General features: G+C 42.6%; 2 protein-coding genes across 7 annotated transcripts in view; one reads left to right on the forward strand and one right to left on the reverse strand.

Annotated features, from left to right (window-relative positions):
• Positions 1-9,311, forward strand: part of LOC142572280 (sodium-coupled monocarboxylate transporter 2-like) — a 71,901-nt gene extending 62,590 nt beyond the window's left edge. For 3 of the 4 annotated variants that reach the window (XM_075681268.1, XM_075681266.1, XM_075681269.1), the window contains exons 13-17: positions 537-691; positions 3,040-3,152; positions 5,469-5,563; positions 6,547-6,641; positions 8,564-9,311. In XM_075681268.1, the coding sequence (XP_075537383.1) occupies positions 537-691; positions 3,040-3,152; positions 5,469-5,563; positions 6,547-6,641; positions 8,564-8,606 (501 nt within the window). In that variant the 3' untranslated portion in view covers positions 8,607-9,311. Of the gene's footprint in view, positions 1-536; positions 692-3,039; positions 3,153-5,468; positions 5,564-6,546; positions 6,655-8,563 lie in introns of all 4 variants that reach the window. The other variant, XM_075681267.1, reaches the window with a different exon arrangement.
• A 2,321-nt stretch (positions 9,312-11,632) lies between these two features.
• ClC-a (chloride channel protein 2) overlaps positions 11,633-18,746 on the reverse strand; it is a 152,464-nt gene continuing 145,350 nt past the window's right edge. For all 3 annotated transcript variants that reach the window (XM_075681263.1, XM_075681264.1, XM_075681265.1), the window contains 2 exons: positions 14,786-14,872; positions 11,633-13,622 (listed from right to left, as the gene is read on the reverse strand). In XM_075681263.1, the coding sequence (XP_075537378.1) occupies positions 13,413-13,622; positions 14,786-14,872 (297 nt within the window). In that variant the 3' untranslated portion in view covers positions 11,633-13,412. The remainder of the gene's footprint in view (positions 13,623-14,785; positions 14,873-18,746) is intronic.

Genomic DNA, 18,746 nt, shown 5'->3' on the forward strand with positions numbered 1-18,746 from the left:
TCGGTATCTTGGCAGATGCTACAGACTCCCACGACATTCTGGTATTTATATGCTCAGCTTCACCCACCCTCTCCCTCCCAAGCGGCCACGCGACCGCGCGACCGCGATGGATGGATGGAAGACTTTGTTCATCGGTAGATGGTTGGAAGATGGTGGGTTGTTGGTCGCACTAGATAGGTGGCCACGAGTCCCTGGCTCTCGGCGACCTGTTTGGCCCGCTCGACGGCCCAGAGTTGTACTGCCGGGTCGGAGCTGAGTTACACAGTTTCCGCGATCAATCGGGCCAGTTTACTGGACGAGAAACCGCCCGAGGAGCCACGCCAAACTCCGGGTGGGCAGACATTAAAAAAGGTTCGCGTACAAAAAAATAAAATAATAGAAATGTTTGTGCGCTTGACGGCGGACATTTGTTGCAGTGAGGATATTTCGGCATTTGCTAATTTGACAATACAAAGCTCGAATATTTGTGCTCGTTAGTGTTAACCGACCTTTCCCACGTGTTAACGGTTGCTAACGTATGGTGCATGCGCGTGCAGGGTGCATCCGTAGCCACCGCGCTGACCCTGACATTCCAGGCGTGGGCCGTGACCGGACGGCTGCTGCACGGTCCAAAGCCGCTCAGGATGCCCAGCTCACTGGACCGCTGTCCCGGCACGGAGAACTTCGGCGCCAATGCTACCCTGCCGATACCGTGAGCATTAGCGGCGTTGTCACTCCATGATGTCCCGTATAGTCCCCCATAATATAATACGCCCTAACTCATTGAATCACAAGCTGACATCGACAGGCTCCGGGCCCCGACATTAGGTTTCCAGAGAAATTAGCGCTTTCTTTGAATAGCCTAAGGGGAGAACGTAAAGCAGAGGTGAAAGTTAGCAAGTCCGCAGTACTGTGACAAGGCCTGTCCTTGTATCAGCAATTCTTTTTATAACCCACATATGGGTGCTACCAAAAAGCAACGCGAGTTTTAAACTCCCACAAAGGAAAGGCCGGTATATATAGTGTTAAGGCATAATGATCCTAAATAAAACCGCTCGTTTTCGTGGACAGGGAAAAGTGGTACTGACCTAGCAGTTAGTTCCAGCGTAATGAAGGGATGGCTAAAATATGTCATTCAATAATAACAATGGCAATCTTGTTTAGAACCACGAATACAGATACATATGGTAAAAGAGTATCAAGCACTCTGACAAACGAGGGCAATCGATATGTTGACTCACGAGAAAATCAAGTGTAAGCGAAAGGTAAGGGCTGCGAGGTATTACGATTTTTGTCGCAATGGTTCCGCGGCTTGCGTTGGGAATGTCGTGTAAGTGAGCAGCGCCTTAACGAGTGGCGACCAGAATTAAGGGCGGTATAGGTCAATTGGCTTCGAGCGCACGCCGGGAGAAAACACATACACACGTCAACAAAGCAACAAAAAAAATCCAGTTTTGCAAAAATTAGCCACGTCTCACTGAATGTGCTAACGTGAATGTGAAGTCAAATACCTGGGCGTCACTTTAACTGTGGGATTAGCCTGGACATCCCACATTGACACAACAAGCGCTAAAGCCTTTTGCACCTTTGCCAGAGGAACTTCAAGTATGCGCCAAAACGATTGAAGGAAGCTTTGTATCTTACAAATATTAGGCCGGAGTTAGAATACGCTTGCGCAGCATGGGACCCCTTCACAAAAGTTCTTGAAGATAAGTTAGAGCGTGTTCAGAAAAGGGCTGCAAGATTCGTCACGGGCATCTGACTACAAAATTGGAGGTTCGCAAACCAGGGAAAATCTAGGGTGGAAGTTGCTGTCCACACGCAGAAAAATAATTAGGTTAAAGCTTTTACACAACAATTACAGCGGTAACACAGGAATCGATAAGAACATATATTTAAAACCACCTCATTATCAGTTTAAAAGACGCGACAATCCCAAGAAAATAAGGGCCTACCAAAGTCGTATTAATGTATTTAAGTTTTCATTCTTTCCGCGAACAATTGCAGAGTGGAATTTGCTCCTAGCTGGATGAGGTAGTGTCTGCACCCAATTTTTCATCTACCATAGAGAACTTTACATGAATCTGTTTTAGACAATATTTCCAGTGTGCCATTTTATGCATTGTGTAACAAATTTTATAATCGGATGTTGTTAGTATTGGATGTGTTGTCTTTCTTTACTAATTAGATTATTGTATTTTTAATACCACAGACGATATGATGCCGTTGTTCGCGAACTTGACCCTTATGTTTGTAATTAACCCCCCTACGATAACGCCCAACTCGGGCGCTGTAGGTATCTGTAATAAATAAATAAATAAATAAATAAATAAATAAATAAATAAATAAATAAATAAATAAATAACAATGGCTTTCCGCCTCCATCTTGAAGGGACGTGTGGACCGTAGAGTTTCTTACAATATACTAGAGGGAACTCTGGCGCTGCAGTCGTTGACCCACCGTGGGAATGATGGGAAGTACATGAATTTGTCTGGTCTTTGTGCTTGTGCATTCAGGCGTTCTTGCGGCTTTGTACATTACGCTTTATACGCCTTCATCGCGTTAAATTTCAGAGCAATCTATACCTTTCGAAGTGCAGAAGACGCTGCGAACTCGCACAATCGCCACTAATTGCAACGATTGAGCTTGTCGAGGTGGCCAAATCGAAATGCGCTAAACTCGTGAAGGCACTGGCATTGATTGGATAACTTTTATTTTTCACTCCTGCAGAACGAGTATTAGCACGTCGCGGGCCGCTCCCACGTCGGGACCGACAGGTTTAGCCTGCTAACCGCATCGTGGGCCTGCTGGACGGCCCAACGTTGCTCACAGCCAGGAGTGGATTGCGCAGTACCGCTTCCCATCTAGCTGAGTTATAGTTAAGGTCAGGGCTTGTTATAAAGGTACATCCCCAGAGGCCCCAGCCTTTAATATCCTTAATACGATGGTGGCGGAAAGCCAATACGGGTACAGGGTTGTCGGCACTGGTTGTCGGTCTGTATTTTCACTTGTCGGCTGGCTCTCTTTATAACTCATTCTCTCCCTTTCCCATGACATAGGAGTGAGCAAGAGGCGACCGTGTTTTTCGTCTACCGACTGTCAAGCTTCTGGAGCGGCATGTTGTCAACGTTGGCCACCATCTTCATCGGCCTCACCATCAGCTGGCTTACTGGTACGCAGTCCACTAGCTCGGGACTTCACATGATTACAAAGATAAAAAAAAAATTCGCCGACGATTACGGTATACTCCCTAACGCGAAATTCGAGCGCAGCTCTATACGCGTTTTCATTTCGCGATATATTGGCTGGCGCGGACAATCTGTCTCGTGCGGCACGTTGCAAACGGAGCGAAGTGTGGCGCGACCGCCTCGTTAATCGGGAGTCCGCGAGAGGCAGCGCGTGGGTGACACGTGAGCGCCAGCAGCAGCCGCAGACAGACCCCCCAGACGACGCGCGCTATTCTGGCGCCATCTCGCAGCCATCGTCACCGCAATGCGCGCCTTGCGCGGCACTACGCTTTTCTTCTCACGCTTTCGCCATACCCTCCTCCACTTTCCTCCTCACGCTCTCCTCACGCTCATCCGCCGCTGCGCTGCGCGTTCGCTCTTTCATCCTTCGCTGTGCTCGTTCGTACGGCTACGCCGACGCTCGCCGCAGGAACGGGCGCCGAAGCTGCGCTCTAAAAGAAACTCGCAGTTTCGCTGGATAGGCTAAACATTAATTGACAGCAATAGCGAAGTATTAGACAATTATGTACACAGTAATTAAGGTTAATATAGTTCCACGGACCATATAAGTTGCACGAAACACTCACTCAAAACAAGTGTGCTGTCCCGCGCACTTTTGCATCGCTAACCTTGCATCGCTAACCTTGAAAGAAAGGGCTTCAACCCCAGAATGTCGGCAAGAGTGAGTACCACTCGTTAAACAATGACAAAAGGGAGTAGTGCCACTTTCTGTCATTATTAAGTTTTGCACACGGTATTTGCACACATCTACCCCAAATGGCATGGAAACTTATGCCCACTCTGTCACCAGCATGACAAGAATAATGGGCGCACATTTGAATATATGCGCACTATATACACACAATGAATAACGGACTACACCAATTGCGCACGAATGGTCGAAGCTGAATGTTTTGTAACAGTCCACAAGAGTAAGTGAGTTACTAGCAATAATACAGCTTTGCTACAAGGTATAACAATGTACGAAACAGCTACACTTCAAGCCTTGTGTGCAGCAACACCAAATCCATTGGAACTGAGCCCGCCCACGAGCGATTAGGCAGGAAATAATCAGATAGTGGCGGCACCGAAAAACCTTACTGAAAAAAGAAACATGACAAGCCGCTGCTTCAAAATATTTGCCAAATAAAGAAGGGCAAAGCTCACGAATCCTGATTCAATTCATGAGCGGAAAGTTTGTATAGCTTGGAATACATAGTTAGCCCTGCTTTTAGATTTTTTTTTTTTTTTTAGTTAGCCACGCTGATCATGCCGGTTGGACATAGCTTAAGCAGCTCCAAAAGCGCTTCTGCATGTTCTCTGAAGCTGTGGCCAAAGCTTCGTGACGTCTACCCAGTCACCGTCTACGATATCTCCCGAAACAGCAGTTTGCTACTAATTCGTACTGGTGTCAAACACTTCCATTTTAAATGCGAAGGCAATGGAGGCAGTTGAGGCAAGCATGGACGCGTCACCACATGATCAAACATGGCAGTGCCTATGGGATCACCGCAAAAAGGGTCAAAACGTTTATTGTCTTCAACGCAATGTGCAATCCTGTGGCAGCTGCACCTTGATGTCACATCCATTGCCTTTTCAGAAGACCACAAGCTAGCTGAGCATGGCAGTAGAAGACACTACTTACAGTGACATGATCCTGTGCTGGGCTGACTTATTCAGGCAATGATATTATCCTGTGATGCTCCCTCCTAGTTCTTTCCTTCCTTCATGCAAGAGTGTTTCACATGGCAGCATGAAAAGGCTTTCTTTTGGTGGTGTCATATACAAGTTTTTGCTTACGAATGAAATGCTTCCTTTGAACTGTCGCTCTGCACCCAGCCGCACACTGGTGTGTTCTAACTTTGCTGCCAACACTCTGGCTTTTGCCACTAACCCCAAACTAGATGTGGTGCATACCCGCCTAAGTGGCATAGTGGCTTCGGCGTTGCGATGCTAAGCCTGAGGGCGTGGGATCAAATCCAGGCTAGGGAGACTGCATTTTGATGGGGATGAAATGCAAAAACACCTGTGTATCGTGCGTTAGATGCACATTAAAGAACCCCAGGTAGTCACAATTAACCTGGAGTACACCACTCCAGTGCGCCTCAGAATTATATTGTGGTTTTGGCACATAAAACCTCGGAATTTATTAAATATATGTGGCACATGACCAGAGCCTCTCGTCACACTTTGGAGCATTTAGAACAATGGCAAATGGCAGCCATTGTGTTGTTATGAAATACAATTGTCCTTGCATGCAGGTGGTGGAAGGAGTGCTAAAAAGCATGTGTCCCTCACGAGTGACGCCTTTGTGAGGATCTGGAGAAAAGTGTACATGCTTGAGGATGATGATTTGGTAAGATTCCCATAGATGTTCTGCTCTAATACCTATTGTCAACTATATGAACATGTCTTTGTGTACATGTGCAGGGGCACCTGATATCTGAAAAATTAATGCAAAATACAGCGAGTACCAATGTTGTGCACACTCATATAATATTTCTGGTAACAACTTCAGCAACATACATGTTTAATCTATATACCCCACCTCACCAACACTGCAATGCAGTAAAGCCTAACACTCTTGTCAGCCAATCAGTAGCGATAGCCAGCTGCATGTTCTGAAAAAGGAGAATGGCTCATTCATTATGCACTATTAAAGCTTCCATTCAGTTGGTGTCATGCAGAGGAAGATTGGATATAGACGATGGAGGAACCCTTCTTCTGCATGGTTCTCTATTCGTGTTGGCTGACATGACCCATAGTTTTCATTGCACTGCACAGATTGTTAAGACGAAGTCGTAGAGCTTACCTAGTCCATGGTGCCTAGTGCGTGCTACACTTTGACAACACAGAATACCATGCTAAAAAGACAAAAAAAAGAGGTATGTATATATTGCATGAGAATCAGTAGGCATGGGATTAGTGTTGTAATGTACCACATGAGAGCTGACATTTAGGTGAGTTGTCATAGATGCATGACAGAAAAACTTGAACTCAGAAAGAGATAGCGTTTCTTGATAAGTGGTAATCGTTTTCATGGTATGTGCATGTTACCTTAGGAAGCTTTACGAATGCAGGGGGTGTGTTTACTTCAGCATTGTTTGTAACTGATGATAAGTGTGCGACATACATTATATATATCCAAAATAAAAGTGTCGCTGTGAGTCAGTGTCCGATGTATGTATTTCTTCTTTGACCATGTAAAGTAGCCCTGTTTTTCCACGATGTAATGCACCACTTGGGTTGCTCCATGGATTTTCTCCTTGTGTAGTATGCATACAAATAAAATCCAATGTGCAGTATTCTGCTTTTTAACTAGAATATTACCTTTCACAGGAAGATCAAGAACTACAGAGGAGCAAGGAGAATCCTGTGCATCCCTTCACAATTGAACAAGCAGTTGATGATCGGCTTGGCTTCTCCAGAACAAGGTTGTAGGGCAATGTACGCACCATGTTTATAACCATGGTCATGAAGCACGATGCCTGCATGATGGCCACCACTACTTCCATGTGTACTCGACATTAATGCACAAATGAGGAGCTCCTACAGCTCCTCATTACAACAAAATGGACAGCTGTGTTTTAGTTTTCTAGTGTCTCAAATAATGATCATTTACCTACCAAACGAGACGTCACCGACAGCTAGCACTTTGCATATGTAAGTTTTAAGTATTAGTTATTTGGTTATCAAAAGAAAAGTTGTTAACCATGCAAGTTAGAGTCAGCTGTGATGCTTAGACCTCTGAATTCAACAAAGGAGGCTCCAGAGACTCCAAAATGATTATGTTAAAATACAGTACAAATTCCATCAAGGAACATTTTCCTATACCATGAAGTGTGGTGTAGTACAGTTCTGGTCAGAAGCAGCGACTCGGAGAAAAATTAATTCATATTTCATTATTGCATATACATGCGTATTCTCTGAGATAACGCATACTACAGGAGATGTCCTGAAAAAGGCGCCCTATCATGTATGCATGCAGCTATGTTATTTAAACAATGCAGGAATTGATATTTTCTGCTCTCAATATTTATTTTATTTTAAACAATTTCACCAGATGGCTGCATGCAGTTGTGACGGTTGGATGGATTGTATGAAACTGTTAAGAATACAAGTTGAGTACCAATGCACAATGCCTGGTATGGTCCTCATGTGCTGCAGCTTTTAACGGAACAGGTGGTGCTATTGATGGCACAAAGCGGAACTAATCAGTCATGTTGAAGCAAGCTCTCACAAGGTGAAAAGCATGACACTGGGACTGCATTGAATAGCGAACAGAAATGTGTGACACTGCATTGTTTTGCATTATTGCTTCAAAAAATTATTACAGAGACATTCAAGAGGCGAGGCCACTATTCAAATTCCTTAGAAGTCCAAGAAAATACCTTGAAGAGGGTGCTAGACCTGAGTGGCAGGATATACGTGCTAAAAACAACAAAAAGTTCTCACTCTGTTGCTATGCTTCTTCAAGGATTAAAATGTTTCTGATTGATGAGTCTATGTTAGCCCCTTATACATAGAGAGATTCTAGGTTACAGTATTTTTGACTTGAAAATCATCTAGCCATAGGGTTACCACTTTCATCGAGAACATGGCAGGGTGGAATTTCACAGATTACTATGTTATCATTTATGGCTGCTACTGAGGTAGCATCGCTAAAACTCTCAAGATCTATTTTGATGCATAGAAGTGAACAAACAGTTTAGCTGAGAATTTAATAAAAATATATGCCTCCTGTTTCTGATCGCTTCATACTACAATGAATGGTTGCCTTGCATCTGCCTCAACCTTCTTGCTGATCATACTAAGTTGCTTTTACATACATTTATATATTTATATATTTATATATTTATATATTTATATATCTATATATTTATATATTTATATATTTATATATATTTATATATATTTATATAAACACAGACATATATTCCACTGCCTGCACCTTACATCACTACTCATGAAAACATTGCTGCAGAGAAACAAATCAATGTGACTCAAACTAGAAATACACGATAAAAATGTCCTTTACGAGCTCAGCAGCAATGGAAGTCTAAAAGACTACTTGGGAAACTATTTCTGAACACAATACAGAAACACGCCCTTACTGCCCAGTAGTGGGATTATTGTCTGTATTCTGAAATCTTTACCTCACACAAAATCTACGGAAGAGCTTAATTAATCAGGGCCTGTAGTCGCAAATACTTCTTACACAAGAATTTCCCGTAAGAAAACATTTCCACCACTACTCAAGTTGTTCATATCATAAACAAAGTTGGCCGGCCGATAGCCAGCTTCAGCACTTACGTACAAAAAGGTATGTGAATTGGACCCCTCATATTCCTTCCAGATTACCTGGTGGAGTTTTAACAGCGGAGCTGTTTAAGCTGTAATGAAGCAGACACGCCCCTGTGTATGTGCCGACTGAAGAGGAAGATGAAGGACTGTGCCGTGATCGCGATCACGGCACGGTCCTTTTAGTTCAACCGTGGAGCATTACCAGAAAGCTCAGCCCAGCTGTGCGCCATCTCGTGTTGCCTAGCAACCACCTGCGAGAGCACCTGCGACAGTCCAGGGAACGCGAGAGGCGGCGCCTGAATGCTCGACATCGCCGAGAAAGCGATCTCAGCCTGCGACTGCTGGAAAGCTTCCAGCGTCAAGCCTGCAAAACCTCGCAACACCTACAGACAATTTAGGCAAGCCATGTAAAAGCTAGGTGATCACAAGCTCTGCTGTTGACTCCAGCCTTGCACCACTAGTGCAAGCTGCGCATATGTTTTTCACACATCTACAATTAAAAAGTAACTAGAACTATCAGACATCATATCAGGTATTAGTCATAAAAGAGAAATTTCAAGTGTGTGCTGTTGGTGATTGCAGAATGTAGACATTAATGAAGTAGGGACCGACTTCAGAACAACAATTCGCTTGAAACTCTGTACATACAAAGCCTATGAAACAGCATTAGTCACCAGAATCGTTACAGTGCACACCTCCAACCACTGTGAAACGAAGAAGAAAATAAGCAGGTGGCACACAACAGTAGCTGGTATCATCACCTAAACAGCTGCAATAAATGTTTTCTTTTAGAACTTGAATATTGCCTGCCGGCAGACAGAGCTACTTTGCCACGCAGCACACTGTCTTTTATTACCCAAAATCTAAACAAGATGTAAACAAGAGAGGCATCTCCTCTCTCCAAGCTTCGGTCCGTGTCACGAGATGTGACAAGGGGGCTGGGCTAGGGTATATTGGTGCACCTCACAGCAAAAGATGCAATCAAATTCTGCAATTTCTCAGAACCTGTTTGCGCCATAAATAATAATTAATAGCCCTCCAGAACACCATGAGCGCCCATATTTCCAGGCCTTGGAAAAGCCCGCTAGCCTTCACAAAGTGCCGAGGAACCCTCAAGTCCACGCCTAAGCCCTCTCTCTCCTGTATCTGAGGGGTAGAAGTAGATAATAGATAATAGATAATAGGATAATAGATAATAGGGATAGATAGATATCCGAGGAGCAGCACAAGGTTCTAACAGGTCTCAGAGACAGAACTTTAAGGACTTTCAAAACCATGTCAAAGCAATTTTAAAGGCTGCACAGTGGTATCGCATGTAGCAATTTCTTACTATAACAACGCTTTCAAAACACTGTAGCTAACTTTGAGATACCGAAGCTGGTAAAATTGGCACTTTACTTCGTCATATTGAAATCGGACCTTTTATGCAAATAAGTACAGTCGCCTTGAAAGGCAAAGCGTGATCACGTGAAAAAGAAAAAGCGAGCTGCCGCACCCGTTTTTGTATTGCGCACCCAATGCGGCAGGATTTCGTCGCATCGCCAGCCTCACACGCCTTTCTCCCATCTCTTTTCCACTCTTTTGAAACAAGAATCCATCTGACAGCGTAGTCAGAGAAGGAGTGGAAGGGAGACGGGATAAAGCACAAGAGGGTGTGACTGCGATGAAGTCGTGCTGTACTGGGTCAAGAAATTCCAGGGTTTTCAAGAGACAAAAGCAATTCCAGTACTTTCAAGGGTCTTGAAAACATACTTTTCAATTTCAAGGGTTTTCAAGGACCTATGTGTACCCTGCAGCATGTCATCAATTGGTATATTGAAGGAGCAAGATTAATTTGGTCATACTTTGGGTTGACCTGCACATGCCATAGATTTAACAAGAATTATTTTTTGCCTTCTTTCCAGCCCACAGCTGTACTGCTACAGTAAACCTGAGTTGTCAGTACAGTGTCTTTTTTGTGCATGTTATTTCTTCCTAAAACTTTTTACTGCTGAAGATTGTGGTGTGTTACAACCTCCCTCCTACCCAGGGCCACTTCCTTGAACTCTCTCTTCCAGCAATAAAATATTCGACTGAATCAAACATCTACGAATGGGATTATCAGTAATGAAAGCAATGCACACATTACCGAATCTGGTTTCATTTAAACTGGGCATGAATATGTGTCTGAGAGCCGCTTACATAAGTTTCAAGTCTCTTGCTGCACAGTTGTAACTTAACTTGAAGAAGTCATACTTGTAACCAAGTACGTCACTAAACAAATGTCTTCTTTAAATCGAACATTGTGCGTCTAAGAACTAAAAATAACTCTACTTTGTTTTCGTAACAGTCCTACCGATAGCATGTCATGTATGAACATGTTTGAAAATTATTTCACCTAAAATTTATATACATAAAATGAAATATTTTGGGCTTTTACATGCCAAAACCACAATCTGATTATGAGGCATGCCATAGATTAATTTGGCTACCTGGGCTTCTTTGATATGCACCTAAATTAAGTACTCAAGTGTTTTTGTATTTTGGCCCTATTGAAATGCGGTTGTTAGGTCTGCAGTGCAATATACCATAGCCGCTATCTACCACAACAGGTAATTTATAACCCGCTGTGATTGCTTAGTGGCTGTGGTGTTGGGCTACTAAGCAGGATGTCGCAGGATCGAATCCCGGCCACAGCGGCTGCATTTCAATGGGGAAGAAATATGAAAACACACGTGTACATAGATTTAGGCGTACGTTGAAGAACCCCAGGTGGTCCAAACTATTCTGTAGTCCCCCACTATGGCATGCCTTGTAACCAGAGCATGGTTTTGGTATCTAAAACCCCATAATTAAAAACAAATTAAGGTGACGTATAAACTGCGCACTAAAAAAATCCTGAAGCTCAATTAACAGCTGCATCTGCTAGACAGGAATAGTCAAAGCAGTGTCATGACAATACTGAATTTGATTCAGCCAAACGAGCCAGAAATGTGACCTGTGTGGCTGGATTTCACAAAATGTACTTTGGTAACCTGTGGTATCAACAACAACTGTACATTCATGTGTTCAGGAAGAAATTGTATCAGTTCAACTGATATTGTGGGTGTTCAAGGAGAGGATAAAGTAAATGACTAATAAATGCTCTGCTCTTGTGACTTTTATTGACAGCATTGTGAGAAGGCACCCCTCACAACAAGCTATATCACTCCTAGAAAAGCATTTCTTCCTTCAAGCTGCAGCGCTATGCACTGCATTGAATAATAATGCACATTCTAGTATAAAAACATGCATATAAAAAATAAGAGGGCAGTAACCAGAGCAAAGTGCCCCTTTGGGAAGACTGCTTCTTGCACTGGAGGGGTATTCTGCAAGTGTCCACTTAGTGGACATGTCCATTTCGTCTGCTGATGGAGTTCTGGTTGGCTGGGCTGGGGTAGGTGTCACAAAGAGATAGATGCCCCCAGCCAATCGGCACTTCAGAAGCAGACAAAGTGGGCATGTCCACGCGGCGGACGCTTGTAGAATAGCCCCCCTGGATACTATCTTCTGCCTGCATTCTCACATGCACACTCAATGCCAGGAAAACAAAAGGAAACAACAAGGTATACTAATAACTTGAATGTGAACATGGTGCAACAACAATGAACTCTCGCACACAAATGAGCAACAAGGAGAATCACTTTCACAGCAACTGCTGACAGAAGGCAGCATCCGTGCACACGCAAAACACACACATCCTATGAGCAGACTTGACAAGTCCTGTTTGAGCATCCTGGACACCGGTGAACCATACACTCTGTGCACTCTATTTCAAAACCAGGCTGCAAAAAAATGCCTCACGTGAAAACAGGACAAAGTGTCCACTTTCTTTGTCTTCCTATATTTCATCTCACCTATATAATAAATCAACGGCTAGGAAACATCCCACGTGGTCAGGTAGCAAATTCACAACAAAATAAAAGCAGGAAGCCAACCAGACAGATGTTGTCGACAGATGTTTCAGAGACAGACACCTCAACATCTTTCAACATGTGTTATTGCCACCTTTTTGTTTGGTGTATTGCAGTCCGAACCATGCGATCTGGCTTGGATTATTTCCCATGTGAATTTTCAGTTCTAGACACAGGGATGATAATAAAACAAACGAGGAATAGTGGAGAGATATGCAGCAATATCTTACAACAGCAATGTGTGAATGGTCAGCACATAAAAAAGAAACAATGGAAGATAGTAACCGATTTAGAGTCTACAAAAACAGCACACAACGGATTGAAGCTGTTTCTTACAGTAAGCACTGTAATGAGAAATTAAATCACATTCTGCACTCACTACTAGAAAATCCTTATCTTCTTCAGAACAAAACATCCTTGCATGCTCATCTGTAAAGATGAATGCTTGTTTACGATAAAGAAAAAGAGACCAAAACGATTTAAGTTCCAGTCGTTTTGCTTATCTCAGTAAAATACATCTAAAACTGCAAATATGATGGTGCAATTAGGTGTAAAATGAAATTGTTTTAATGAATTAGATGTGTAGCAACAAATAACCAATGAACACGGGGACTAACAACACAAGCCTACGCTCAGCAACTAGCACAATTAAAATCACCTGTCAACCAAGTGTTCCTTGTGTAAAACACACTCATCCTTCTATCGTCATCTTAAAAAAAAATGACAGCTTCACAAATTATGCCTTAAATTACAGCGTGGAAGATCGAAACACATAAGTCAGTGCTCTCATTCAGGCACCCTTTGCTCTCAACACAGCCTTTTGTCACGGCGGGGGCTATCATCAGCACAATCACCGTAGCCTCTGAGAGAATACAGCAATACGAACGATGCGATTTGGTATAAAGGTGCAAATGTCTAGAGTACTTGACAAACATTCATGCTCCTTGCTTCGCAGGGGCATTCTGAGGGTCAGACGGGCGATCCTTTGTTTTCTGATTTCTTGGTAGACTTCTTCTGCCGTGTTGTCTTGGACGAGGACTCGGCAGCATCTTCCGACTCTGACTGTGTCTCGGATGGTGCTTCAGCACCTGCAGCTGTCCCATTGGGCAGCTCACTTCCTGGTGCACCGGCTGGCTTAGAGAAGCCACCACTGTTCATCTTCTCAATGGCTTTCCTCAACTTTTCAAGAAAAAATAAAAATAAAGGAAGATTTTTCAGGAACAATCATATTTTACCGACAGCTCATAGGTGAGGCAATGTTCATCCTTCATCATCTGCTTTCATCGTCTTATTAAGTCTGTGCTATTAGCTTTCTTTTTTTTTTAAATAAAAACACAGCTAGGTGACTTAATAACACTTTTGGTATTTTGTTTTCAATAACCATGCACAAATGCTATCTCGCATGTTTCAAGCAGAATAGCAAATTGGCACAGTCTTCTATAATCTGACAAGCCTTTTACAATCTGACAGTAGTAAATTTGATTATGCACATTTGGCAAAGCCCAAGGGCAGAACAGTTCAAGAAAGTGCTGACGAAAGTTTTGAATATGCGAAATAAACATGCTTTCATCAGAATATGCGGTCATGCATGTTGGGGCCAAATACATATTTTCTCGCAATGGCAGAGAACCCACTATCGCATATAAAAAGATAATTATACCCTCGGAATACATAAATTGTTTAATGTTCTTAGCAACTGGCCTAAACTAGAGCAAGAAGAGTGGTGAAGAATGATAATTTAGTGAATGCAAACAATTGTCCACCTTTGCTTACATTAGTCAATTTATGTGCACAAAAGAGACAAACCACAAGATATAAGACAGCTGCAAGTTGTGTACTAGTGTGAGAATCAGCCCACCAAGTCACCACCTTTGACTACACAGTCTCCAGGATAGGCCCAATTTTGATTACACCATCTCTGAGATTATACCAATTTAATACTGCATAAACACAAAACTTAAAAGGACCCTAGTATTACACCGTCTCCAGAATCAGCCCAGTTTACTAACACAGTTTACTACAACATGATCAACGAACAGTCAGGAAACTGGGAGGGGGCTGGGGGGGGGGGGGGTGTTGGCAAAGAAAACTTCACTTTAAAATGTTCACATATCATTTGTAGTACTGGTTTCCAAGGACGAACTTGAACCACAAACCTTGTGGCCTTGGTTCAGCAATTTCATTTTCGAGAAATTTTGGTGCTCTTATAAAAGGAGTTTGAAGGGGTCTTTAAATAGCACAGAACGCAATGCTCACAGAAACTCTTTTTTTTGTGTGTGCTTACACAAACGGTGCATGTTTAAAACCTGGAACATGCATGCCGGTAACAGTGCGCAACCCACCTCTTTGAGAGCCACCACTCCTATGAGACGTCCTATGGCGGTGACATAAGCATGTTGGAGGCCAAGCATTGAGAATATGGAGTGCACCTTGAAGAAGGAAAAAGGAACACTAAATGTAGATTGGCATGTACATACTAAAGGTTGATAAAAAAAATTTTTTAACAAAGAAGCTGCAGAATTGCTGAAATTTACTGCAGCATAAATAAGCACTGCAGTGTACCGATTCCACACCGTGCACCCAAGCTGAAAGGAATTTCGGTGTTCTGAAAACCGTTTGGACATCTGTAATGAAGAATTCTGTTACGGTAGATAAAAATTAATATAAAGTATACAAGCACAAAAATGCACCTCTGTAAGTTTACTTTGCAAGTTCAGACAGAAAGTGTTCTGCGGTTACATGTTCCTTACTTGCTACTATGTGTGCCTTCTTGACTGTACAGACAGCTCGTACTGTGAAGTGTGCATCCTGTCAGAGAATATAGAACAAGCATTTTGTGCTCCAACAACTCCTGGCTGCTCAGCTGGGTTAAAAAAAAATTCAGTTATTTCATGTCTTTTGTGTTCCAAGGACGTCTTCAGGCAGCTGTATTACATGAAGCTCGTTCAAGTATGGAAACAGAGAAGTTCAATATTCAAGTACTATATAATTGTAGCTTTGCAAAGTTACCTGACAAAGCTGACAGAACTTCCAACTTTTCTACTGTTTTCTCTTTCCTACCCATTACCACACCATAGCCCAGACTGCGGAGTTGCTAGAGACTAAGAGACGTGCTTCAACCCACGGTAGGCAAGAAGAAGAAAACACTGGCAACACCATTTCACAGACTCGAACAACTTACTTTTGTCTGAAACAGTTATCCTGCAGACATTCACCAAACTACCAACACCAACTAAGGGCCAAGGGCAGTCATGAAGTTGTTACATGACAGTGGACTAACCTTTAGACTCTAGGGAAAGCCCTCGCACTTGAAGTGCAAAGGCGTAAGCAACATAATTATTGCGGCTATCACTATGATAATTTCTCTCCCTCCTTGTCCTTTCTTCCCCTTTTGCATTCACAGAGCTACATGTTGCCGGCAGGCTTCTCTGCATTTCCTTCATAATAAATGTCAGCCACCATGCCCACGAGTGGCACTGGCGACACAACCAGGACCATTTCTTGTAGACATACTCAAACACCCAAGACATACTCAAACACCCAATTAGCGACCATCTGGCTGTTGTTGCCGTTATCCATAAAGAAAAGAACCGTGCGAAGTTATCCACGACTAGGAGGGTCTACTTTTATGAGAAGGGTTACTACGATGCAATTTCTGAGAAACTTCGTAATTTCTTTTCTGTTTTCGAGTGCTTATCTGAGGAGCGTAATGTGCACGATATGTGGGACAATTTTAAAGATATGTTACTCGAGCTGGTAAGTGTACATATCCCCAATGTTGATTCTTCACGGCTTAAAAAGCGCAAACAGCCATGGGTGACAACACATATACTAAAGCTTATCAAGAAAAGGATGAGGGCATTTAACGCATTCAAGAAAAGCAAACCAGCTGCTCATTTTACAAAACTACATACGATTACCCGCGAATATAAGCTAAAAATAGGAAAAGCTAAAGATGACTACTTCAACGAGCTGAGCAACAAAATGAAATCAAACCCTAAAATGTTTTGGAAGCACTTAAAACAGTGTGGATCAGATTCCTTCGGAATACAGGAGTTAAATTATAACGGTAGGATAATTATGGAAGACGAAGATAAAGCTGCCTGCCTAAACAACTTCTTTCATTCGGTATTCTTACCCAACCACACCTGTCATATTCATCAACCTACAACTAATATTTCGCCTATGCTTCCTGTTGAGCTTAGTATTAATGGAATTGAAAAACTATTGAAAGATATTGATGAGAGTAAATCTAGTGGTCCGGATGGTATTTCTCCACGTGTACTCAAACGTTGCGCGGGGCCGATTTCTATGTACCTTTATTTAATTTTTGAAAAATCTTTATCGACAGGTATTTTACCCCATGACTGGAAAATTGCACACGTTGTTCCGATACATAAAGGTGGGTCCAAGAAAGACGTTGGTAACTACAGGCCAATATCACTTACGTCTATCCCGTGTAAAATACTTGAACATATATTATACAAACAAATACTAAATCATCTAAATAAGCATAAGGTACTAATTAACGAGCAGCATGGATTTCGTAGGGGACTATCTTGCACAACACAACTAGTTGAGTTTTATCATGACATAATATCCAGCGTAGATGCAGGAGGACAGGTAGACGGTGTGTTCCTGGATTTTCGGAAAGCCTTCGACACGGTATCACATTCACTCTTATTGTTTAAACTTAATACCCTACACATTGATGCAACTGTTTTTAAATGGATTGAATGTTACCTTTCACAAAGAAGGCAATGTGTAATACTGAATGGAAAATGCTCCGAATATGCAAATGTTACGTCAGGAGTCCCACAGGGCTCCGTTCTGGGTCCGTTATTATTTTTGGTGTACATTAATGATATCTCTGCCGGAATTTCATCTTCCATACGGTTGTTTGCGGATGACTGTGTAGTGTACAAAAAAATTTCCCATCACAATGATACAATCGAACTTCAGAACGACCTAACAATCATTCATGATTGGTGTACTAAATGGAAAATGACTTTGAACATAACAAAGTGTGTACATCTCTCATTTACTAAAAAGAAGAAACCAATTCAGTCACAGTATCATCTGAACAATGTACTATTGAAGCAAGGCAGTACGTATAAGTATTTAGGTGTGCTACTGTCGTCTGAATGTTCGTGGAAACCACAGGTAGAAAGTATCATAGCCAAAGCTGGTAAAGCTTTGAATTTCATTCAGAGAAACCTGCGATGTTCACATGCGAATTTAAAACGTATGGCATATACAACTTGTGTTCGACCACTCTTAGAATATGGCTGTGTTGTGTGGGACCCCCACGAGGTAACCTTCATTGCCGCTCTGGAAAAAATACAAAACCGTGCTGCCAGGTTCGTCTTGGGGCGGTACGGAAGAAAGGAGAGCTGCACTGCAATGAAGGCTGAGCTAGGATGGGAATCGCTTTCTGCCCGCCGCAATAAACTGAGATTAAAATTTCTATATTCAATTTACTACAATAAAACAGGAATTAATAGGGAAATTTACTTACACAAACCTCATTACATTTCAAAACGAACTGATCATAGTTGCAAAATCCTCGAGTACCCTGCCAAGACGAACATGTATGCCAACTCATTTTTTGTTCGAACAATTAAACAGTGGAATAGGCTGACTGAAAAGCAAGTGCATTGTGTGAACGAAGATGTATTTTATTCCATGTTGTAACCCCCCTGCTGCAACGCCTTCGGGCGCTGCGGGGTAATTGATGAATAAAGAATAAAGAATAAAGAGTGTACTAGAACATGGAGAGTGTCCGGAACAGCCGCTCTTTCAATGCATTCAAAGTGAAGCCAAACAACCATAACGTCGCTGGGGGCGCTGCGATCGGTAGCACTCACGTGGCGCGGTGCAGAGGTAGAATGTCTGCTTCCCACGCAAAAGGCCGGGGTTCGAATCTCAGCAAGAGGTAGTGTTTTTTCTTCTTTTTTTAATACTTCATGCATTGATGTGTACATCATTTATACGGCTGCTTAATGCTTGCTTCCGTAGCTATCTAATGCAACAAAGAGTCAACCATAACATGCAGGAATGACAACAATATAATTTTGTTGAACGTTGAATGATAATTCTCTCACGGGAATGAACAAAACTATCCCAACCAAAGCGTGGCCTCAGAGACCTGTACGCATACACAAGCCTGCCGACGCTGGCTCGACAGGCTTCGCTGGCTGTGTTTTCCGAAGCCATCGACGCAATACTGCTAAAGAAGTGATATTTTGCCTGTGCTTTCATTCTTGATAATTGTAAACAAAACAGTGGACATGGTGGTGTTCA

Source organism: Dermacentor variabilis, chromosome 2 (genome assembly GCF_050947875.1).
Source record: "Dermacentor variabilis isolate Ectoservices chromosome 2, ASM5094787v1, whole genome shotgun sequence".
Taxonomy (NCBI): domain Eukaryota; kingdom Metazoa; phylum Arthropoda; class Arachnida; order Ixodida; family Ixodidae; genus Dermacentor; species Dermacentor variabilis.